At 36.9% G+C, this 26309-nt stretch overlaps 1 protein-coding gene across 2 annotated transcripts in view; it reads right to left on the bottom strand.

Annotated features, from left to right (window-relative positions):
• TBC1D32 (TBC1 domain family member 32) overlaps positions 1–26309 on the bottom strand; it is a 197984-nt gene that overhangs the window by 43195 nt on the left and 128480 nt on the right. For both annotated transcript variants that reach the window (XM_040239024.1, XM_040239025.1), the window contains 2 exons: positions 15308–15433; positions 4377–4460 (listed from right to left, as the gene is read on the bottom strand). In XM_040239024.1, coding sequence (XP_040094958.1) covers positions 4377–4460; positions 15308–15433 — 210 coding nt within the window. The remainder of the gene's footprint in view (positions 1–4376; positions 4461–15307; positions 15434–26309) is intronic.

Genomic DNA, 26309 nt, shown 5'->3' with positions numbered 1-26309 from the left:
GGGCTACAGTCCATGGGGTCACAGAGAGTTGGATATAACTTAGTGACTAAACAACAACAACTGCCTAGATAATACATTCAGTAAAGCCAACATCTGAGATCTCCTCATCATAATTTAGAAATATAACAGAGGGTAGTAAATGCATGCACACTGAGCAATCAGCCTTGTTGAATATTTAGATAATATACACAATATAACGTTAATTTTAGATGATCTACAGAACATATAACCCAATAGAACAATGTTCCAAAGAGAGCTATAGAATTTGAAGATTATATTACTGAAGATAACCCCTCTGGCCATTCAAATTTCCATGATTACCACTTCTTACTTATTTCCTCTCTTACAGACTTGATCATTAATCCCTGTATGTTTTTTCACATACTTTTTCAGGTTTGTTCATAAAGTAGCAATTTCTTCACAGACAGTTTTCTTCCAAATTTTCTTCATTAGTCCTAATTTCTTCCCTCTGAATCTCAGTTTCCCGATTTTTAAATGTGATGATTATGCACCTGCTCTCAGAGAGTACAGCTGATCCTCCAACAATGCAAGGGTTAGGGTGCCAACCCCATGCAGCAGGGAAAAATTCAAGTATAACTTTACAATTGGCCTTCCATATCCTCAGCTCTACCTCCATGGATTCAGCAAACCATGGATTTGGTGGTACTGTAGTAGGTATTTATTGGAAAAAAAAAATCTGCATGCTGAACCTCCACAGTTCAAAATCATGTTGTTCAAGGGCAGTTACAGGGTTGAACAATATAATGCACACCAGATGCCTCAGTGCATTATTCCACTCACAAGCAGGAATCAAGTTATCAATTCTCTTCATCTACCTTAATTTCTGTTTTATTCTACCTTGTGTTTTCCTCTCATTTCTTTGCTTTCATTTTCTTATGATCACTTTTATCCCTTTCCCAAATCTGCATTAGATGTCACTATGATTTAATTACATATATGTGTACTTGTAAATCCCAACAGATTTAGAATTGTTATACAGATGTACTGTGCGAACATAGATGTTATTTAATGGTATGGATAATTAATCTAACAAAATATCTCAAAAGCTGTATTAAAGACAAAGAGGCTTTTGAGAGTAATGAAATAATTTAAATTAGCCATTCGCGTGTTCAGTTGTTTAGTCATGTCCGACTTTTTGCTGCTCCATGGACTGTAGCCCACCAGGCTCCTCTGTCCATGGGATTCTCTAGGCAAGAATACTGGAGTGGGTTGCCATTTCCTTCTCCAGGGGATCTTTCCAACCCAGGGAGCAAATCTGGGTCTCCTGCATTGCAGGTGGCTTCTTTACCAACTGAGCCACCAGGGAAGCACAATGTGATAAATATCAAATTGGTAGTTTAAGATGAATGCAAGAGGAGCACAGAGGAGGGACTTATGATTGGGAGTAAGAGGGAAGGTGACACTCTAGCTGCAACTTTATAGTAGTTGGACATTATCACATGGATGTCATGAGGAAGAAAGAAGTTTATCCAGAATGAACACTAGGAGCACAACAGGTTCAATGATACGAATGCACAGGATATGTTTGGGCAGTGATGAATCATAGAGTTAAAAAAAAAAAAAGTAACCCAGACTGAGAATATATCTTTAAAATTTTCTTTCTTTCTATAGCGATTTGAAACATTATATCTAACTTGAATAAATGCATATTTGAAGGATGGTTTCTTCAGCAAACAGAAAAGTCATGTTAGTCTTATGAGGAAGAGAGGCAATATCCCATGATGATCTATTACTGTGAATCCAGGCTACCTCTCTGCTTTCTTCACAGTGTCTTCACCTACTGGATAGTCACCTTTGGGAAATTTCAGTTCTTCCCTCTACCTCATCCTTTACAGAGTTACTAAATTAATCGTCCTAAAGAACAGATGAATCAAGTAAAGCTTCTGGTCTGAAATCTTAAACGTTTTCATTTTTAATAGGCAATAGAGTAAATCAAATTCATTGACACAGTATACAAAGCTCTTATCCTTCATTCCATTCTTTCCTTTTTTGTCAAACAATTATTAACATTGTTACTTTAGGTGCAGAGAACAAGACTAGTAAGACACAGAAACAACCCTACAGGAGTGTGCTGCCACATGAAGGATTAGACATTAAGTCAGAATACGAGAAAAACAGGACAAAGAGATGTGTATTACTTTTATACAGCAAGCTGAAGATTTAGTAATTGGTATTTTTAACCCATAAATTCCAGATTCAAATAGCCAACATGTACAGAGCAAGTCTACTTAAATGTGTAACAAGTATTCAAAATATAACATAAAAGCAAGCTCCTAATCTCTCTGAACCTGTTTCTTCACGCATTCTTCTCTATCTCAGTGTTTGATAATCCACCCTTCCAGTGGCTCAGATCAATAACTTAGGTCTTTGACTCCCCTCTTTCTCACTCTATCTTCAGTCTGTTAGCCTATTCTGTCGGTCCTATTTTCAAAATATACCTAGAATCCGTGTGTGTGTATGTTAGTCGCTCAGTCATGTCTGACTTTTTGCAACCCATGGAATGTAGCCCACCAGGCTCCTCTGTCCATGAGATTATCCAGGCAAGAATACTGGAGTGGGTTGCCATTTCCTTCTCCAGGGGATCTTCCTGATCCAAGGATCAAACCTGGCTCTCCCAAATTGTAGGTGTACACTTTACCTTTTGAGCTAGAATCCAAGTACTTTTGACCAGACCACTGACATCCCCATCCAAGCCATTGCCAATTTTCATCATTATCTTTTCAATAGCCTCCTAACTCATCTTCCTTGTACTTCAGTCTTTTCCCAATACAGTAGCCACAGTGATATTTTAAAAATGTAAATCTGAGGATGTCACTCCTATGTTCAAGATTCTGCAATAACTTTAAAATCCCTCTATCAGGGATTTCCCCAGAAGTCCAGTGGTCAAGACTGTGCTTTCATTGCCGAGGGCACAGATTCAATGCCTGGTCAGCGATCTAAGATCCCACAAGCCATGCAGTGTGCCCCCATCTGCCCCCCATCCACATAACATCCTCTCAAACTTCAACACCAAAAATTGTCCCCCTTACTCTTTTTGAGCTATACCAGTCTCCTTCCTAGTTAATTGCTGGAATTTTCTTTCTCTGAAAACATTCATATATCTTGCAGCCAATTTCTGCTGGTCCAAACACTATTTAACACTGGAACCCCCAACAGCAACCAGCACTTCATAGATCCCTTCCCTGCTGTGTATTTCTCATTTACCACCATACCACTTGACATACTGGATGTTTTACTTATCTACTGTCTATCTTCCAATAAAAAGGTAAACTCTATCAAGGCAAGACTTTTTTTCTCTCTTTTGTTCACTGATGTGTCCAAGTGCTTTGAGCGATTCTATTATATAGTAGAGGAAAATATCAATTTGCTGAATAAATGAATGTGTATCTGGAGAAGAGAGGGCGAGGCTGGCAATGCTGCTAATAGTTTAGTGTTTTGAAAAACAAATGAGGCATGGAGGAAAGGGGATGATGCTAAAGAAGAAAGAAGAAGAGTAACCTAAGGCCTTGGGTGTCATGATAAGAATTTTAAACTGTACGCAGTGGTCAATGGTAAACTTCTAAAAGGTAGACAAATGAACAGGTCAGATTTACACTTCATACGTCATCCTGAAAGCAACATAAAGAATATTTCCGAAAAAAAAAAAAGAGAGACTCCAATTAGAAAAATGAGGTAAAGATAATGTTGCAATAACCTAGGCAAAAAGTAACGGTGGCTTAAACTAACATAAAGAATAGGAGAGATAGAGGTAAGGGGATAAATTTGAAATATATTAAGAACATAGAATATGGTTTGCTGACTAGGCGGGAAGCTGGTTTAGATGCCCACCAAAATAGTGTAGGTGGAGGAAGTATCTCAATGAGATATGATAAAATAATGCTCTTGTTGGAGATTTTGAGCCTGAGGGTTCTTTAGCACATTCAGATGATATTTACCTATCAAGCATCTGGAAATATGAGAATGAAGCTTATAGATATTTGAGTAGAAGAGTTAAACTTAGAAGTCATCAATATATAAGGTATGCAAAATAAAACAGTATAAACAGATGAGATCACTATGAGATAGCAGATAAAAGCTGAAGAATGGAAGATACCGCCATAAGGAAAAACAAATTTAAATGGGTAGACAGAAAAAAAAAAAGTTAACAACAACAACAACACAGCTAGAAAGTAACAAGGAAACTGAGACATCTGCACAGAAAAGACCAGAAGATATCTGGAATGTATATAACACAAAGTGAGAGATTTTAAGAATGGAAAACCTTGTGTATATTTGCATCTAATTACACTTTTCTATGAAACATTATCTATTTGCATATCAAACACTTTCCAAAATTCAAAATGTTTAAATTGTACCTGTATATTCCACTGAAGGGAAGTAGCATTCAGATGGGCTTTCAGAAAGATGAAGTACAAATTTTTCAAGTAATTCTACTAAAGCTGTAATAAACAAGAGAATAATTAGGATATTAAAGGTTAAGAATCATACATGATACTGTATCTCTAAATCACAGACCAGTAAGTAAAAGTCATTAGAACTTCTTCACAGTTATGTTCTTGAGGGGGGCCAATTCAAAACATATCGTTTTAATATTCACAGCAATCTTTCCAATGTAAACTAAATTTTAAATAGTTTCACTGCAAACTTATTCAATGTGAAACTGGAAAAGAACCATCTGTTATCTTTAGATCCTCTAAGGATTACTTCAGAATTTTCTAAATGATTTCAATTCAGAAAAAAAATTATCACAAATTAGGCTATAATATCTTACCATAATTATTCATACATGCAGAAAAAACATCACATGAACTTCGAGACCAGAATCAATGCATAGCTCACATCCCTTTCAAAAGCACATTTTATATGTTTTATATACTTGACAATAGATGTTATCTGTTCAGGGTAAACAGATCAAAGGTAAGATAGGCAGGAGTTGGAAAGAGGGAGGGATGAATAGGCAGAGCAGAGAATTTCTAGGGCAGGGAAACTCTTTTGTAAGACACTACAGTGGTGGATACATGTCATCATTATGACATAGAATAAAATTCATAGAATGTGAAACATCAAGAGTGAACCCTAATATAAACTATGGACTCTTGATGATAATGACATGTCAATGTAGTCTCATCAGTTGTAACAAGTATACCACTCTGGTATGAGATGTTGTTAGTTGGGGAGGTTTTAAATGCGTAAGGAGAGAATACGCGAGAACTTTCTGTATTTCCTGCTCAATTTTGCTGTGAATCTAAAACTGCTCTAGAAGTTTATTAATTTAAAGAAAAGTTGAAAAAAAGATGCCTGTCAATGTAACAGTATATAAATATTTGCATATATTACCACCAAAATGGATATAACCAAGTGAATTATAATGAATATGCAATTTAGAATTATTTTTGCTGGAAATAAATGTATCTGAAGAGTAACTGATATGCTTGTAAATAGGGCAAGTAAGTTCTAGTCACTTTTAAAATTTGTGCCCTGGTTATACTCAGGATATTGACTGTGCCACCATTTTTCACACCCAAGAGCATTTTAAAGATATAATTCATGAGGAAAAGTTAGTGTTCAACATGCCAGAAATGTAAAGTCAAAGAGGGATAACATATGCTTTCCAACAACTACAAGTCTAACAAGCTACATCTCATGATACAGCTTAAGCAACATCTCTAGATAAAAATGAATTTTTTTTAATTTGTGGAAATCTATTCAAATTGACTTCAAGTTGAAATATTTATATATTTAAACATATGAAAATGCAACAGTTAAGGATCAGAAAGAACACTAGTATTGTAGATTATTTATAGATTGATTCTATCTTCACACACATAAGCACAAATACTCCCACTTTTGGAGAAATCTTTCAAGCGGTTTCTTTTCTATGAACCTATATGTAAATAATATCCTTTCAGTGAGAGCTTTCAACTTCTATGTGTTTGTTTATAAGTCACAAAATGCTGTCTCTTGAGATTATAAGTTTTCATAAATCAGGTGAAGAGAAGTGTGTGACTGCTAGCATGAGGAAAGCAAGTGAACAGGATCAGGTTCAGCCATCAGACAGTTAGAAATATGTCAGTGAAGACAAAACACACATCTGTGAAGGTGCTAAAACAATAAAACATTTGAAACTTGAGTCACCAGACTAACTGCAGACTTTACAAGGCATACTACTGATCCTGAAATATGAAATTATGCTATTAGATCATAATATATTGGAGGCTTATAAAGTAATTTATGCATCCTATATAAAGATGACATCACTGAACCAGAGAAAGTTCATAATTTCTATTGATTCCAATATATTTGTTTTGCCCAGCAACCCAAACAGCACTATGTATTTCCAAATATTTTGAGAGATAAACTACAGTCATGAAACAATGTTAAAAACCAATTCACATGTGGTAGTTGAACCCACAGTTACAATTTATTGGTACCATCTCTCTAACAATGACAACAAAACTGCATAATTACTAACGTGGCTATCAGTACAACTCACTACCTGTCAGTTCACTAAAAATTCCATTATCTGCGACTCCAGGAAATTAATTCACATAAAACATTTCTTAACTTAAAGAGTACATTAACTCCAGGATATTGCTATCTAGAAAGTAAACTGTTGAATATTGTTTTAGGTGGATTTTTATTTTGAATGACAGACTTGGAATCTCTATAAAGGATTTTAAATTAGAAACCATCTCCTTTTAATTATACTCAGTCCCTAGGGTTGGACTATGACATCAGTAGACTATAAAACCAAAGTTTATGATATTTATATGATAAAAGAGGACCTGGGTTTTACTGCTGAGGAAAACCAAAGGCAGATTGCTCAGGGATAAGTGTATTTTCCCTTGGCATTGTCATCACAATAGCAGCTGGTTCCAAAAAATTCAGTGCTTGTAAATATGCATGGTTTCTCCAGGATTCACTCTTTAATTCTTTTATCTTTTATCACTGCTGGCACATCCTCAGATCACAAGGAAATCACACTATGTGCTCAGTTTTTTCCCTGATCATTATCCTGCATACAACAACCAGATGTTTGTTCCTTGAACACTTGATTATTCAGAATATACCACACCTTTCATGTGTGAAACAGATACGTGAGTGGAGGGAAAGTAGAGTTTGTGGCCTCCTTACCACTGGGTGATGGTGAAAGTCCTGACTCTCTACTTAGGTCTCCCTGACACCACCTATCAGGGAGAGGCAGGGTGTCTCATCACTGTCAGGTGAGAAAAGAAGTGCAGGCTGCAGCCCAAGTCTTGTTTGCAAGACTTCTACAGTGGTGTTTGGCTAGATTAAAGTGTTCACTTTCTACAAGTTTTCTCTTGGTAGACTGCCCTTATCTTGGTCCTTTGGTTAGAGGGAGCAGGCTTTTATTGCCCAGTCCTCATTTTTTCCCTTGCATCCATTGATATTCTTCATCACTCAGCCTAGGATATATGAGGCAAAAACAAAACCCAAGAAATGTCATCTTTGTGCCTTGGATCCCAAGGTCCCTAGTCAGTTTGTCTTTTCAATCCAGAGTCACATATGAAACATAAGATTATGACCACAAATCTCAGATGTATATAGTAGGAGAGAAAAGGGAAAGATCACCTACTCCATCTTTCAAAAGTAGATATCATCTCTTTTCTTTTCCATTATGAATATTTAGACCCCTTACAGGCTGGATGTAACTTCTGCCATATAAATTAGACCACCACACACAATTTTTAAAAAATCCTCAGCCTATTTCAAATCATGCTTTATTCTTATATTATTCACCATTAATACTGAACCTTAGAGAATTATCTGATGTATCAAGTACAGCTGCTTTATAGCCATAAGCAGATATAAGACAGGTCGATTTGAAGTCCATGTAAGTAAGTAAGTAAGTAAATAGGTGAAGTTGCTCAGTCGTGTCCAACTCTTTGTAACCCCATGGACTGTAGCCTACCAGGCTACTCGATCCGTCCATGCAATTTTCCAGGAAAGAGTACTGGAGTAGGTTGCCATTTCCTTCTCCAGGTGATCTTCCCAACCCAGGGGTTGAACCTGGGTCTCCCACACTGCAGGCAGATGTTTTACCATCTGAGCCACCAGGGGTGCCCTAAAGTCCATGGGTACATAGCAATGATGAGTATTCTTTGAGTATACCAGTACAGCTGAAGTTCAAGATTCAGAAGGTGATAGGTTAGAAGTTGTGCTGAATTCCTCTTCCCTTTGATTAATTATGTCAAGAAGAGGGTCTAAAAAAAAAGGAGCTTTGGTAACAGAATCACATGATGGGTAGGTATCACTAGAAGAATACCACTAAGGCTAGCCCAATAACGATATATGATGGTGCTCACAGCATAAAGTGAGTGGGAAAAAACCAGAACTGATGCTTTTGTCCCTTTAGGCACCATCAGTGATCCTCCTTTCAGGTCTCAGGCTTCCATCACAGCACCTCTTATGTTTTCTTTGGTGCCTTAATATCTCCCTTTCTGCCTAGAGCAGTCTGTACTAAACCTGTATGTCTCTCATTTTTTTAAGCTGATTTACTAGCACTTTGATATTATCAGATAATATAAATTATTAAAGATTTTTGTCTCCTTACTGTATATTGGAAATCATAACTGGCTGGGAAAAAGGAAAGTGTTATAGGAATCAGATCCAGAGATAAATGAGCAGACTTTAAAATTACTTTGTGTAAGTACATTTATTGACATGGAAATTCTATACAATATGGTATTGAGTGAACTGACAAAAGAAAATAGCATGCTAGGTATTAATCTATGGGGCTAAGAATAATTTAGTGATAATCTTATCCTGCAGAGATTATAAGGCAAATTTCAGTCTCTTCATTTTGTTTATACTTTCTAATCTTCCTAGAATGATCATATATTTCACACAATAATTTAGTTGCTAAAAGGTTAATACTAGAATCAAACTAGTAACAGATAAAATGGATGAGAAAGAACAGATTTTAAAATTTAAAAATAAACTCTATAAGACATGGTAACCAAATACATGAAAGTCAGAAGATGAAAGAAAAAGATAGGTCAAGAAGAAATAGGTTGTTCCCTTCAATTACTGTACTAGGAACAGGCTAGTGACTACAGGTAGAAAAAATGCAAGAAGAAGAACATATTTTAATACTTTCCATGGCATCTCATACAGATAAAATCTAAATGGCAGGACAAAATGAAAATACTCGATTAAATGCTCAGAGGAAAATTTTTTTAAAAGTATATCAGTTCAGTTCATATCAGTTGCTCAGTTGTGTCTGACTCTTTGTGACCCCATGAGTCGCAGCACGCCAGGCCTCCCTGTCCATCACCAACTCCCGAAGTTCACTCAAACTCACGTCCATCGAGTCGGTGATACCATCCAGCCATCTCATCCTCTGTCATCCCCTTCTCCTCCTGCCCCCAATTCCTCCCAGCATCAGTCTTTCCAATGAGTCAACTCTTCGCATGCGCTGGCCAAAGTACGGGAATTTCAGCTTCAGCATCATTCCTTCCAAAGAACACCCAGGGCTGATCTCCTCTAGAACAGACTGGTTGGATCTCCCTGCAGTCCAAGGGACTCTCAAGAGTCTTCTCCAACACCACAGTTCAAAAGCATCACTTCTTCAGCGCTCAGCTTTTTTCACAGTCCAACTCTCACATCCATACATGACCACTGGACAAACCATAGCCTTGACTAGATGGACCTTTGTTGGCAAAGTAATGTCTCTGCTTTTAAATATGCTATCTAGATTGGTCATAACTTTCCTTCCAAGGAGTAAGCATCTTTTAATTTCATGGCTGCAATCACCATCTGCAGTGATTTTGGAGCCCAAAAAAATAAAGTCTGACACTATTTCCACTGTTTCCCCATCTAGTTCCCATGAAGTGATGTGACCAGATGCCTTTCACTTTCATCAAGAGGCTTTTTAGTTCCTCCTCACTTTCTGCCATAAGGGTGGTGTCATCTGTATATCTGAGGTTACTGATATTTCTCCCGGAAATCTTGATTTCAGCTTGTGCTTCTTCCAGTCCAGCGTTTCTCATGATGTACTCTGCATAGAAGTTAAATAAGCAGGATGAAAATATACAGCCTTGATGTACTCCTTTTCCTATTTGGAACCAGTCTGTTGTTCCATGTCCAGTTCTAACTGTTGCTTCCTGACCTGCATACAGGTTTCTCAAGAGGCAGGTCAGGTGGTCTGGTAGTCCCATCTCTTTCAGAATTTTCCACAGATTTCTCAGTTTCCCTCTTAGTCAGTCTCTCCCATCAGGAAGCTTCCATAAGTCTCTTATTTTTCTCCATCAGAGGGCAAACAAACTGAAAACCACAATCACAGAAAACTAACCAATCTGATCATATGGACCACAGCCCTGTCTAACTCAATGAAACTATGAGACATGCCATATAGGGCCACCCAAGATGGGCAGGTCATGGTGGAGAGTTTTGACGAAACACAGCCCACTGGAGAAGGGGATGGCAAACCACTTCAGTATTCTTGCCTTGAGAACCCCATGAACAGTATGAAAAGGCAAAAAGATAGGATACTGAAAGTGTCCCCAGGTTGGTAGGTGCCCAATATGCTACTGGAGATCAGTGGAGAAATAACTCCAGAAAGAATGAAAAGACAGAGCCAGAGCAACAACACCACCCAGCTGTGGATGTGACTGGTGATAGAAGTAAAGTCTGATGCTGTAAAGAGCAATATGGCATAGGAACCTCTAATGTTAAGGCATTCCAGGTAAACATGTTAACATTAACATGTTAATGTTAATCTAAGGCACATTTTTGCTCAAATTCTGCCCCCAGTGCTATTCTCCCCACTAAAAGGAACCAGAGTTCCTTGAACTACATTTAGGAGCCAGAAACATGAGTCCAGATGACCTCATTGCTGCTATGCCAGGATTCTTTCAGAGAAAAACAGAAAAAAATAAAACAAAATTTAAAGGACAAAGAGGGCATCTTAAACAAAAACTCTTAAAAGTCCAAGTACTAATAATTTAGGCATTTGAAGTATAGAGTTAGACAAAATGTACTACAGTTACAAAGCATATCAGTTTCCAATACTGTTTATAAGACATATGTTATTTAGTGGCCAACTCAAATGAATTCTACACTGTATGCATGTGTGTGCTTCACTCATCTTTGACTCTTTGCAACCCAATGGACTGCAGCTGGCCAGGCTCCTGTGTCCTGGGATTCTCCGGGCGAGAATACTGGAGTGGGTTGCCATGCTCTCCTCCAGGCGATCTCCCCAACCTAGGGATGGAACTCATGACCCGTATGTTTCCTACAATGGCAGCTGGGTTCTTCACCACTAGCGCCACCTGGGAACCCATATTATCAACACCGGAGAACAAAACCAGGAAGAATATACCTGGAACATACTTAATTATATAATTATTAGGTCACAAAAGACTAGTGGGAAATAAGGATTAGAAGATAATGTGAAAAACAAAACTTATTTTTATACGGAAATTACTCCAGGAAGATATAAGAGTAGAAAAAAAAATTAAGCAATTGATGATGGAATCTGATGTTTAGAGTGAACAGACAACAAGCAGCTAGTGTAGTAAACTCAGCAGAAACTAGAAGTCAATCAGGCCTATAGGAACCTTCCTGACAAGAAGAAGAAAAAAAAATAATAACTGTGGAAAGATTTATATTTTAACAAAGAAAAAGAGGCAGTCCATGGATACATTTGAAATTTAGCCTAATGGAATAGAGTGTCTACCTATGTTCTCTCCTGAAGTTGAATGAAATAAACACATGAAAATGAATGAAATTTATAGAAGTTCAGGGAACATGTTGTAATTAGTTCTATGTTAGGAAAAAGGTCTCTGAATAGCTGGGGGTGGGGTAGAAGGTACACACAGAACAAAAATAAGGTTACGAAAAAGAAAAAATGACTTACGTTTTAAAAAATTAACTTCAGCCTATGGGTCTTAGGTCATATAATGTATTGCTTCTCCCAATGACTCATTACAAGTGAGTGCAGGAATATCATGTGATTGTACATCTGCATGGTCTCATTTATTCTTATAAGCTGAAAACCTGGAAAGAAAACTGGAAACAGCAGAAGCCCAAGCTGGAGAAAGCTGGAATATCTCTCTCCTGATAGCTGTCTAGACGACCTGGGCTTAAATCAATTTGGAAAGACTACTGAGTGTTTGCTCTCTCCTTCCTTATCATTACCTACAAAAGGAGAGTAGCTGCCCATAGCAAGGAGCAGGACAGGGAGTCAACAAGTAGGTTCTCATTAAGTTCTTGTTAAGTGAATTTCCTTTGTCTACCTCCTTTTGGATTCAGAGTATATAATTTATAGAGACTTTAAGACATTCATTTACTCATTATCATAATTATGAAAAATATTAATGGAGGTACATGGTATTTCTTGTGCACTGCAGGGTTTTATATAGAGATTTGGGGGAGAAATTGCAGCATAAGTAATGATAATTCAAAAACCTTGGTTCTTGATAACTGTAGATTGCTTATATTTAAAACCCAAATTGAATCAGATTATAGAGTCAGTCTGTTTATGTACACGTGCATGAACATAAACAAATAAATAAGCATGCTTGCCTTACAAAAGCATGTAGTTGTTTAGTGTTCTTCCCTTGAGCTTACTCCCCAAACTAGTTCAAGTTTTAGCTTATAAAAAGAAAACTATGCTATGAGATTGGAGATATTAAAAATATTTTTCATCTTCTATCTCATCAGTATTATGCTCACCTGGGTTTATTTCATAAATGTTTACCTCCCATGTGCAAAACATTAGGTATTAAAGAGAAAGTGCAGTTTACTACTATAAACTGATACTGAGCATGGTTTTGGTGTCAGATTGTTGGGTTAACTTCTTGGATCTAAGACTGTGGACTGAGCTCATTACCTAAAATTTTCAGGCCTTTGTTTCCTTATCCATAAAATGCAGATTATCTTATAAAGTTGCTATGAAGAGTAACTGAATTTTGTGTAACCAAGTAGACCTTGCTGGGCAGAGAGGTTAAGATCTATTTTTAAAAGTAGCTCAAAATCTAATGATGGACACAGTATCAGGGTAATGTGTAACTGAGACCAAGACTTGTGAGAAGCGCCCCAAGATTCCAAACAGAACACGGTTTTAATGATAATGTTCTGCTCCTTTATCCTGTTTCAGAGTTGTGAATAGTCTATCCCTGTAACAAAGAAACTCAGAAAACTACACCTTTCAGTTCAGTTGCTCAATCATATCTGACTCTGAAACCCTATGGACTGCAGCATGCCAGGCCTCCCTGTCCATCACCAACTCCCGGAGTCCACCCAAATCCATGTCCATCGAGTCAGTGATGCCATCCAACCATTTCATCCTCTGTCATCCCCTTCTCCTCCTGCCCTCAATCTTTCCCAGCATCAGGGTCTTTTCAATGAGTAAGCTCTTCTTATCAGGTGGCCAAAGTATTGGAGTTTCAGCTTCAGCCATCAGTCCCTCCAATGAACACACAGGACTGATCTCCTTTAGGATGGACTGGTTGCATCTCCTTGCAGTCCAAGGGACTCTCAAGAGTCTTCTCCAGCACCACAGTTCAAAAGCATCAATTCTTCAGTGCTCAGCTTTCTTCACAGTCAAACTCTCACATCCATACATGACTACTGGAAAAACCAGAGCCTTGACGAGACAGACCTTTGTTGACAAAGTAATGTCTCTGCTTTTTAATATGCTGTCTAGGTTGGTCATAACTTTCCTTCCAAGGAGCAAGCGTCTTTTAATTTCATGACTGCAGTCACCATCTGCAGTGATTTTGGAGCCCCCCAAAATAAAGTCGGTCACCGTTTCTGTTGTTTTTCCATCTATTTGCCATGAAGTGATAGGACCAGATGCCATGACCTTAGTTTTCTGAATGTTGAGCTTTAAGCCAACTTTTTCACTTTCCTCTTTCACTTTCATCAAGAGGCTCTTTAGTTCTTCCTCACTTTCTGCCACAAGGGTGGTGTACTCTGCATAAAACGCTAAATAAGCAGGGTGACAATATACGGCCTTGATGTACTCCTTGTCCTATTTGGAACCAGTCTGTTGTTCCATGTCCAGTTCTAACTGTTGCTTCCCAACCTGTACATAGGTTTCTCAAGAGGCAGGTCTGGTATTCCCATCTCTTTCAGAATTTTCCACAGTTTATTGTGATCCACACAGTCAAAGGCTTTGGCATAGTCAATAAAGCAGAAATAGCTGTTTTTCTGGAACTCTCTTGCTTTTTCGATGATCCAGAGGATGTTGGCAATTCGATCTCTGGTTCCTCTACCTTTTCTAAAACCATCTTGAACATCTGGAAGTTCATGGTTCACGTACTGCTGAAGCCTGGCCTGGAGAATTTAAGCCTTAAAACAGCAGCTTTAGTTACTGGGTTAAATAATATACCAAGGTGCTGTTTTCTCATTTTGTTCTGTACCTTTTGGCATCTGCAAAACCTATTTTAAGTATTTTCTGTTATGCAACCAGAGATAAACATATATATATATATATATATATTTCTAATAGCCATTTTTAAGGTCTTTGGGAGGGTCTAAAACAGTTGAACTGCTCATTTTACACTAAAATTTTGGAGAAAAATGTTTGATTTTCTTGCCCTAAAAATATAATTTCTCCAACAAAATATAAACTTATTTTTATTTCCCATTTTTAATTTTATAGCAACTAATACAAATATAAGAACCATAAAGCATGACTGATAAATAGAGCAATTATTTTTAAATTACAGCTCTCAAGAAATCTAGCTTATATTGACATTAAAACTTATTTCTTGGAGTATCTTTTTCAAGATAATGTTAATTAAAACAAGATGAGTTTACGAAACCGAGCACACATATAAATATCTGAGTATAAAACAATTTGCTTACTGGTCTAGAAAACAAAGCTGTTCCACCTTCCCTCCCCACCCCCACCCCTCCACCCCCCCGCCCAACAAATTTCCTTAGGAGTCACTAAATTTATTTGGCTAGATGTGGTAGAGTTTCAAAATATGTCAAAACATTCAATAAAGTTCCAAAACAGTATAGTATAGTCAGGTAAAAGCTGGTGAAATCAAGCAAACTATTACCTAGGCAAGGTAGATTTAGCTTAACAAGACCTCTGAGACAATAAAAAAAAAAAAAAAAAAAACAACTACATTTTCTCAAATTTTAATTTCTGCTCTCTAGGATCACAAATTTCCCAGAAGGCAATGAACTTCTGGAATTAACGTTATGTATTCTAGATATGCCAGTATTAATCTTCAGGAAACCACAGTTTCTGTTAATAAACTTTTCAAGCCAAAAAAACCCCCACAAAAATTAAAAAAATACTCACCACCTCCACTGATTATATCAGGTTTGGCCTTCATTATTTTGCAGAATTGTCTTCGGCAGTTTTCTATCCATGCAGTTTGTTTATCAGACATTTTGAAGCGCAATAAAAGTTTGCCAAGATCATTGTCTAATAAGAAAGATGTCTTGTTATATTATTTTATCAAAACATGCTAGATACACTAAAAAACAAGTATTAATGTTAATAATGTAAACAGTTATAAGTTCCAGAAAAAGTATTTTATATGGGTTTCAAAAGGAAACAGGCATTTTTCTGTAATTATATCTTACACCATCAAACTGCTATCACCATGTTAATCAAAAACTCACTGCTATCACCATGTTAATCAAATAAAATGGACTGATGTATAACCATTACTCTTTCTTACACAAATATTATTCATTACTGAGTATTTGATTTAATACACAGTGAGGACCTTAAGATTTCACTACAGAGACTGATATAAACATTATACTAATTCTTCATCTACATTCAGGTCCAGTTTTATTCATTTCTTTAAAGCAAAAAGAAAGCATAAATGTAAAAAATCTTTAGTCAGTTATTTATTTCCTCTTTTTGGTAAAAGAAAAAAAAACTAGGCTGAAAATGAATCATGCTAAAAAAGCACGCATGCACGTGGCTCAGCCCAACTCTTTGCAACCCTTCGGACTGCAGCCCACCAGGCTGCTCTGTCCATGGGATTCTCCAAGCAAGAATACTGGAACAAGTTGCCATTGCCTCCTCCAGGGGATCTTCCTGACCCAGGGATGGAACCAATGTCTCCTATGTCTCTTGCACTGGTAGGTGAATTCTTTTACCACTGAGTTACCTGGTAAGTCCCAGTAAAAGAGCACCTATTGCTCAAATATAATTTTTCTTCTTTCTTAGCAATTTTATGAATATGGCAATATTAATTTTATCTTTTCCTTTTATTCTCATGAGATTTTTCCATCTTCCATTTTAATTGTATTCCCATCAGATTTTGCATTAGAAAACATCTATAAATATATTGAAGATTTAGGTGTCATTTAGAAAGGATATACAAGTACATATACATATAAGCATATATACTATTTACTCACACATATATGTATGAGTAAAGGGGAGGAGAAAAAAAAAAGTTTCTTTGCAGAAGAGCAGAGGGTGGGGGGATAGACAGTCACATGAACTCATACACTTTACCACTTTCCTTGAAGGAGATTTTGAGGAAAGAGGAACAAGAACATTTTCCACATATGAAGTCAAAGGCCTGATTGCTTCTGCCCAAAGACATGGTTTGGAACACTACAAAATATAGCCACCTAAGAGGCTAATGAATTCCACCAAGAAAATATCAGTAGTCAACTTAATACTAAAGAGGATTTCAACCAACTCCTGGTCCTTTGAAATGAATACAATTATAATAAAGAAAGTAAGTCCTTATTCTTAGGAATTAAAAAAAATTAAACTTTTTACCATACTAAACTATTTTACTTTTCCATCTAATTTTTGGAAAAATACATTCAATGAACATGTATGGAATTCCTATGTGGCTATAACAATCTAGACAGACAAGGTCACTGGCTCTCATGAAACTTATATGTGTGTGTATTTGTGCATAAACAGACAGGAATATAACTGAGTATAATCAAGATATATTAATACGTATCATTCCAATGCTCTAAGCTGGTTTTATTTAGCCCTAAAAAAGCAGCTACATATCCTCACTTAATCCTCATGGTTATCATATACAAAATTATATGACGGATTGTACAAATCATAATTCATGGAACTATTTCCACATCTGACAATTAGGTCACCAGCAAAGCCTTCTCATATCAAAACTACAGAAATATTCTTTTGTACAAACACAAATATACAAGGGGCTTCCCAGGTGGCGCTGGTGGCGAACCCACCTGCAAATGCAGGAGACATAAAGAGATGTGGGTTCGATCCCTTGGTTGGGAAGACCTCCTGGAGAAGGAAATGGCAGCCCACTCCAGTGTTCTTGCCTGGAGAATCCCATGGACAGAGGAGCTTGGTGGCCTCAGCACACGGGGTTGCAAAGAGTCGGCCATGACTGAAGTAATTTAGCATGCATGCACATGAGTATACAAATGTATCAAATATATGCACACTCATAAATATTCATATAAACCAGAAAGAACTGTTCTGTTGGAAGAATCTATAATTCTGATACTTAATAGTAATCTAACATATTCTCTTTAAATATCAAGAGCAAAATGATCCTATAATATTCCATAAATGGCCTCAATCAGAGGCAATATCTAGAGAAAAATGAAACTGATTTAGTCAAAGAAGAAAATTATTATTTTTAATAAAAACTCAAAACCTTTAAACAAGAAATATCATAGCTGATAATTTTGTTGGAAATTATATTATTAACAGCAGAGTATTAATGTTAAATGCTTGATCTTAATGTTAAATGACTTGATATAAGTTAGATAAAAGACAACTGAACAGCATTAAATGGAATTTTTATAGTTTCCATTTAGAATATTTACATCATTTATTCCCCAAGAACAAACTTTCTAGAACCTACTAAGAATCACTAATTATTTGTACCTCTTAATCCCCTTTACCTATCTAGCCCCACTCCATAAGTATAAAGTAAGATACAAGGATATAATTATAGGACAGAGAATGCAGTCAAGATCTTATATAAAAAACTTTATATGTCTCCAGGGGATCTTCCCGCCCAGGGATTAAACCTGGGTCTCAAGCATTGTAGACAGACGCTTTACTCTGAGCCACCAGGGAAGTCCTATATGGAGTATAATCTACAAAAATATTGAAGCACTATGTTGTACACCTGAAACTAATATAACACTGTAAGAGTCAGTTATACTTCTATAAAAATCACTAGTGGTACATGACTGAAAAGACAAAAGCAGTTTGTTTTTCATCTTTGTTTCTTTCTGTGTCAATTCTTTCTATCCATGTGTGACCCTGTCTTTTATCATCACCACCATCCCTTAAGGCAAAAATGTCCATAAAGTTCTTTTGTAAATTACTTGCTATTTAAAAATCCTGTTATCTTCTCTTCTTCCCTCCTGCTCACACCCTCTTTTTGCTCTCCTGTCTCTTTCCTTTCACATTTGCTATTCTGTTTTGCTCTTGCATCTCCTTCCAAGGAAAAGAGCACAGCCACCAGACTGTAAACAGTCCTGAAGCAGTAAATGTGGTATGCATCTGAATCTACCAACTGGGAGAAAGGCTGGAAGTCCCAATTTAGTGCCTGGAAATTTGATTTGAGGCAATTAACAAATGCTGAGCTGGAGATAGAGTGCCTAGAAGACTCCTAAAGAGATAACTTTATATCCTCATAACCTCTGGTTATGGTTTCCCCCAGCTCTCAGTGGGAATGTGTGCTCTTCAATGTGCATATATCACAGCTAATAATATTTAGTGATTTGATATGTTTACTGAAAATTTGTATCTGTAATGTTAACAAGCTTGAGGAAAACAATTCCTTTATTCCCTCCCTCCAAATATGGAACCAAATGAGAAGTAGACAGGAGGAGATAAATGGAGTTCAAAATATCAGTGCCAGTACCATAACAGTTAAATTAAGCACCTTAACTTGGATCTCCTGCCACATGGACTTAACAAATCTCTCCCCTGCACTGAAAAAAATATATTCAATCATAGATAGTGATGAGACAACCAAAGGTCTCTCCTGATTGCTCTTGTTAGGAAAGCTATGAGTATAATGCTAACTGGAAAAAAAAAAAAACAAAACTGGTTTAAATAAAAATTAATGAAAAGATAGGCTAACTTGGAAATACAGCCTTTAAGTAGTCTAATCCAAGATTTCTCACTCCTTCTCCAAAATTCACCTAACAAACAGTTTTCCTTACTAACTTAATGCATAATAAGTGAGGAAGTCCAGAGAGAGACCAGTCAATTTACTCTAGCAAAAGCCCTTGGGCATGGAGAATGAGGCAAGGAGAAATGGAATTACAGGAATGGTATCATAGGAACACAACAATTCTAAATCAGTGATTTGGGGAGTAGAACAAACCTGGATGATACATAAAATTTAATCTTTACCAAAATTTCTTTATCGTCACATAAAAAATTTAAAAACCTTAGTTTTGCTTCTGGTCATGATGGAGAAACTGGAAATATACTTGCCTTCCTGCCATAAATAACTCAAGAGATGGTTAAAATATATCAAAACACTGTTTTCAGACACTGGTCAACAACAGGCAGTATAGGACTGTCGTGTCTGAGAAAAGGGAAACTAACAAGGTACCTTTACAACTGGGCCCTGGATTTTTCTAGAATTACTTTCAACATCATTATGTAGGAAATGGGGCACTGAGTTAAAGAGACAGAAGTCAAACTGCAAAGAGACTAAGGAGACTAAAATTTGTGGAAGAGGAAAAACAAAGAAAGACCTCCAGAAATCTGTGTAAGTTTTTGTCAAGGTGGTTGCCAAGAATTGGCTGTGCAGATAAAGAGTGAAGCTCCACAAGACTGGGCAGAGAACATGAACAGTTCTCAGAGTATACAGTGAGGAGATGTCCAAGTTACAGAAAGACTATGAAGAGTCCTCCTCATAGTTCCACAGACCAAAAAAGTCAAGCCTTTGTAAAAGAGTTAAATTAGCCTTAAAGACACGGGGCTTCCCAGGTGTTGCACTGGTAAAGAATCTGCCAATGCAGGAGACGTGGGTTCAATCCTTGGGCTGGGAAGATCCCCCAGAGTAGGAAATGGCAACCCACTCCAGTATTCTTGCCTGGAGAATTCCATGAGCAGAGAAGCCTGGTGGGTTACAGTCCACGGGGTCACACATAGTCAGATATGACTGAGCTACTAAGCACACACACACAAAGACAACTTTACACTCACCCTAACAAAAAAAATGAAAGCCCCGAATGATCAAACTGATTTCACAAGTAACTTGACTGCACGGCCCAAAATGTCCATTACTCTTTAAAGAAAACAAAATCTAGCACTTAACTATGTAAAATTAATAATGCTGAATATTTAATTAAAAATTACTAACCAGTAGTTGAATCAATTAATATAAAGACACAGAAAGGACCTTGGTGATAAAATTACCAGGTAAAAATTTTAATGCAGTTGTTTTTAAGAATTTTAAGAAAACATAAACAAAAAGTGATATTAAATCAAACCGTAGGTAATCTATACTGGAATCCTCCTGAGTAAAATGGTACACACAAATGGTACACATAACAAACCAGATGAATCTTGAACTCATTATGCTTAAAGAAATCAAGCACAAATAAAGGATCTTATGTGAGTCTATCTGTATGAAGTGCTAGAATGCAAAAGCAAATCTACAGCTACAGTTCTCAAATGGGCTAAGTTTGGCTCCCTGTATTCACTAATGAATACAGACACTTCTGGCTGGGAGGGGTGAGTGCAAATAGAGATTTCCATGGGTATCTAGTGAACAGAGACCAGGAAAGCTGCTAAAAAACATCATACAATGCACAGGACAGTTCTCTCTGGCAATAAGCACTTTTTACCCAACCCACTTACTACTTGCTACTACTGAGGAAAATAGGAAACATCAAGTTTCATGTTTATAAAATTCAATTACAACTGATAACAGTTCATACCTAAATCCTGAAATCCTTTGTTATGGTAAGTCCTATAATCTTTTCATACTTGATGATATTGTATAATTGGTTTCTCAAAAGATTACTATATAGAAGGAGAGATTATACTTATTATCACAGATAATGTAAAAATAAAGAACCTCCATTTCAAGGACAAGAAAAATGTAAGCTCAATATAAAGGCAAAGAAAATCTATGCAAAAAACTTTTAATACTTCTTTCTGAATGCCCATTTTATACAGAATATCATAAACAGCTGCTATAAAAGAAACAAAATAAATGGAAGATTTAATAAATTAATTTGCAACAGATTTCTAGGCTTAATTTGGAAAGTCACCCATCTATTAGACTGAATCTTATTTGTGAAACATTTGCTTCCAATTTGTGTTTCTGCTTTTTTTCTTCCATGTAGATTAATACAGTTATGCTACTTTATTCTTAATATTTACAATATTTAAGGAAAGACTCTGGAGTAGTCTCCAAGAAGTAACTGAAAAGATGCTTTAATTCTCTATATTAGTTCTCCCTACATTTCTAAATGTGAGAGTATCTAAATTATAACACTGTCTTTATTTGGTTTGAACTGTGAGTTCTTAAACATATGATATCTATATTTAATACAGATTATACTCTAGAATTATCATATCACTTTTCATTTTAATATGTGATAATTAAGCATATAGTATAGGAGGTATCAGTGAAGAGTTTTTTTTAAAAAATGAGCAATTAGTTCTCCCTTATCACTTGCACCTAAACTAGCAGGTGATTTATTTCTGCTAGTTGCCATTGATGTTTGTTTCAAACATGCAAGAAGTACATGAAGAGTTTTACCATTCAAAAGAAAACACTTATTCTGATTTTTAAACTAAGTATCTCAACAACTACAGTTCAAGATTTATGACATTGGAAAGGAACCATAATCATATTTTCCTATTCTTTCAGTTAACAGGATGATGCCAAACAAAAGCCATTTACCTTTTATCTGCAGAAAATAAATTTTAATTCCAAGGGAAGAAATAGTACAGAAAGAAAAAAAAATGAGAAAGTGCCTAACTTGACACGAAACCCTAGATAAATATTTGATAAAAAAGGAGAATTCATCACCAAAAATATTTATAGACTAACTATATGTGCAAGACATAATACAAAGACTTTCAAAATCAGAACAAACAATACCTGTCATCACGCTGCATTACATTTTATGTAGTACACATTATTTTTCAAAGCACTTTGTTTTTCTCATGGGATTCTATTTTTGGTTGATTAGAGGAAGAGCAGTAATCCTAAATCTTACATAATTTATCAGACTAGGAATAAAAGCAATCCAACCTACTCCATTTGTTAATTTGGCAATTTTCATTCTTTTATTAAAATGTAGTTGCTACTATAAGTCATCCCATTCTCCTTTTTCTCTTAGGCTCATTTTTAATTCAGAACATTCATAAGTTTACTTGCATCAGGAGTTACTAATATGTTTGAGGCTTTCAATGAATAGCCATTTGAATTTCTAAGATAAAAGCAATCACTGCCAGCAGCCTGGCCATCAATGATCTTGTGAATCAATGCTGTGCAACTGCTGGCCCTGTTAGGGATAAGAGAAACATAAAGGCAATGACAAAACAACACACTTTCTACTTTGAAGATATCAGCCCCAACAAAGTAAATGTATTTCTGAGTGATTTCTTGATAAAGATGGAAATTCTACAGTAATAAGGTAGATAGGATATAGGCATGAATTAGATTGCTGTTTTTTATAATTCAGCCTGAATAAACTTTATAAAATAAAAAATAAAGTGAATGGAAGATGCTAGAAACAGAAGTAAGAAGAGCTTATTTCTCATTTTGTTAAGTTATGTCTTACCAGTGACCAGAGTGTGTTGGCCAACTCAAGGCATTTTTATTTCTCAGTATGGAAGTACTGAATTTCCCTTCCTCCTAAAAGAAAGAAGTCCCCATCCTGAATACACCAAAATGAAACACTGAGGAGCACACTCACTGATTAGTGATATAATTAATGACTCCTGGGAAACCTGTTTTAGCTTCAGTTCAGTTCAGTCGCTCAGTCATGTCTGACTTCGCAACCCCATGAATCACGGCACGCCAGGCCTCCCTGTCCATCACCAACTCCCGGACTTCACTCAGACTCACATCCGTCGAGTCAGTGATGCCATCCAGCCATCTCATCCTCTGTCGTCCCCTTCTCCTCCTGCCCCCAATCCCTCCCAGCATCAGGGTCTTTTCCAATGAGTCAACTCTTCGCATGAGGTGGCCAAAGTACTGGAGTTTCAGCCTCAGCATCAGTCCTTCCAAAGAACACCCAGGACCGGTCTACTTTAGAATGGACTGGTTGGATCTCCTTGCAGTCCAAGGGACTCTCAAGAGTCTTCTCCAGCACCACAGTTCAAAAGCATCCATTTTTCGGCTCTCAGCTTTCTTCATAGTCCAACTCTCACATCCATACATAACCACTGGAAAAACCAGAGCCTTGACTAGATGGACCTTTGTTGACAAAGTAATGTCTCTGCTTTTGAATATGCTATCTAGGTTGGTCGTAACTTTCCTTCCAAGGAGTAAGGGTCTTTTAATTTCATGGCTGCAATCACCATTTCCAGTGATTTTGGAGCCCAAAAAAATAAAGTCTGACACTGGTTCCACTGTTGCCCCATCTATTGCCCATGAAGTGATGGGACCAGATGCCATGATCTTCGTTTTCTGAATGTTGAGCTTTAAGCCAACTTTTTCACTCTCCTCTTTCACTTTCATCAAGAGGCTTTTTAGTTCCTCTTCACTTTCTGCCATAAGGGTGGTGTCATCTGCATAGCTGAGGTGATTGATATTTCTCCCAGCAATCTTGATTCCAGCTTGTGCTTCTTCCAGCCCAGCGTTTCTCATGATGTGCTCTGCACAGAAGTTAAATAAGCAGGGTGACAATATACAGCCTTGATGTACTCCTTTTCCTATTTGGAACCAGTCTGTTGTTCCATGTCCAGTTCTAACTGTTGCATCCTCATCTGCATACAGATTTCTCAAGAGGCAGGTCAGGTGGTCTGGTATTCCCATCTCTTTCAGAATTTTCCACAGTTGATTGTGATCCGCACAGTCAAAGGCTTTGGCATAGTCAATAAAGCAGAAATAGATGTTTTTCTGGAATTCTCTTGCTTTTTTGATGATACAGTGGATGTTGGCAATTTGATCTCTGGTTCCTCTGCCTTTTCTAAAACCAGCTTGAACATCTTGAAGTTCACAGTTCATGTATTGCTGAAGCCTAGCTTGGAGAATTTTGAGCATTATTTTACTAGCGTGTGAGATGAGTGCAATTGTGCGCTGGTTTGAGCATTCTTTGGCATTGCCTTTCTGTGGGATTGGAATGAAAACTGACCTTTTCCTTGGGTGTCTCAGTCTTCCCGTTTCATATAGGAAAGGAATTATGAGTTAATCTCTAGCAGTTCACTGACATGCTAACTGGCATTTGGTTTTAAACACTGCACAATTCTTTCTCCAACTCTCCTTCCCTCTTTCTTATCTTCTACACAGAAACGATGTTACTGTACTAACACATTTCTTCCTACTTTTCTCAACTCTCAGATAACAGAGAGATGATATTTTCGAAGAAAAATTTTCATGTTAGTTGATTTATGATTATCGACATATGTGACATATGTACATAAATAATACTTAGCAGTTTTTTAAAAGGCTTTTACATTTTAATATGGTGACCTTAAAAATGTGTACAAAGAAAAGTAACTAAACCAAATGGTGCCTCAAGATTCTTATTTACAGATGAAAATAAATTGTCTAATAGCTAACACTGATGCCAAGGAACTAACAAGAGGCAATTTAACAGATGAGGAAATGCTAACTGTAGCAAGGAGGATAAATCTAAAAGTTGAGAGACAAATTAGGTGAATGTCAGCATGTGCATACAACTAAAGTGATTTTTTTCCACAACAATGAAATGATATCTCAGAATACTGCATTGCAAATACTAAAACAACACCTATCAGAATCAGTGAATCATTATCCGCAAATTGAAAAAGCAAAATGGCAAGTATATGAACTCTTGCCTTTAAAACAGCTATTACTAGCCTAAGCAGCTTAAATGCATAATTACTAGCTTAAATGCATAATTTATGTTCAACTTATTGAACAGTGTTTAACGAGGAACATTACTTTCAATTTAGTTTTGTATATGCTAGAAATATGTCTGGCTCCATTATTCTCACAGAGGTTACAGGGACATCATCAGTATACTCCTTTAGGTACTACTGAAATTTGGACATGCTTCTGATTTCCTCTCCCATTATCTGCTGTTCTTCTATAAGTATAGGGTCAGTGAAACATCTGCAATATAAGAATGACATAAGTATGATTCATATTTGACTCAAAATGTATCTATGTAAAATCCCTTCCTGTGGTACCTCTTGGGCTATCCACTGACTGGCTAGATCATTCTGTCCTGCTTATCAGAATCACAGTAATGTCAGGACCACCATTAGTAGGAAGTATTAAGTATTGCTGTAAAATTGAGAAAAATATCTTATTCAAACACTTGGGTTCTAGGCACTAACAGAAAGGTAACTAGAAGTTGCTGCCCAGTATGGTGGGAAAATATGAAATTAAATAAAGAGACCTGAAATTGTATTAAACTAAAATAGGACATGTGACAGAAATTGGGCCTTGTAGATTATAGGGAAGTCATTAGAGGGTTTCAGTTAGAGGAGTAAAAATAATCCAACCACATTTCAACAGTATTACTCTTGCTGCTGTGTTAACAAACTGAACAGGTTACTAAAACAGTACAGTGAGAGATGAGACTGAGTAGTGGATGAGAGAAAAGTGGTTTTGTTTGAGGTATGGAGAATCAACAGAAATGGCTCAGCCAGTAAAGAGTCTGCCTGCAATGTGGGAGAGTTGAGTTTGATCCTGGGTCAGGAAGATCCCCTGCAGAAGGAAATGACAACCCATTCCAGTATTCTTGGAAATATCCCATGGATATTTTGGAAATTCCCATGGATGGAGGATTTTGGATATTCCCATGGATGGAAATATCCCATGGATATTCTGGAAAATCCCATGGATGGAGGATTCTGGAGGGCTACAGTCCATGAGGTTGCAAAGAGTCAGACACGACTGAGCGATTTCACTCACTCACAGATGCAGGTTATGAAGAGAAAGAGAGTCAATAAAAAGTCTTCAACTTTATTGCCTGAAGAAATGGAAGCACAGAGTTGTCATTTCTTCCCTGGTGGCTCAGAGGGTAAAGCATCTGCCTGCAGTGCGGGAGACCCAGGTTTGATCCCTGGGTTGGGAAGATCCCCTGGAGAAGGAAATGGCAACCCACTCCAGTACTCTTGCCTGGAAAATCCCATAGACAGAGGAGACTGGTAGGCTACAGTCCATGGGGTCGCAAAG

The sequence above is a fragment of the Oryx dammah genome, unplaced genomic scaffold (genome assembly GCF_014754425.2).
Source record: "Oryx dammah isolate SB20612 unplaced genomic scaffold, SCBI_Odam_1.1 HiC_scaffold_4, whole genome shotgun sequence".
Classification (NCBI taxonomy): Eukaryota; Metazoa; Chordata; class Mammalia; order Artiodactyla; family Bovidae; genus Oryx; species Oryx dammah.
Note: the sequence above shows the minus strand (reverse complement) of the source record. Positions and strands in the feature narration are given on the sequence as shown.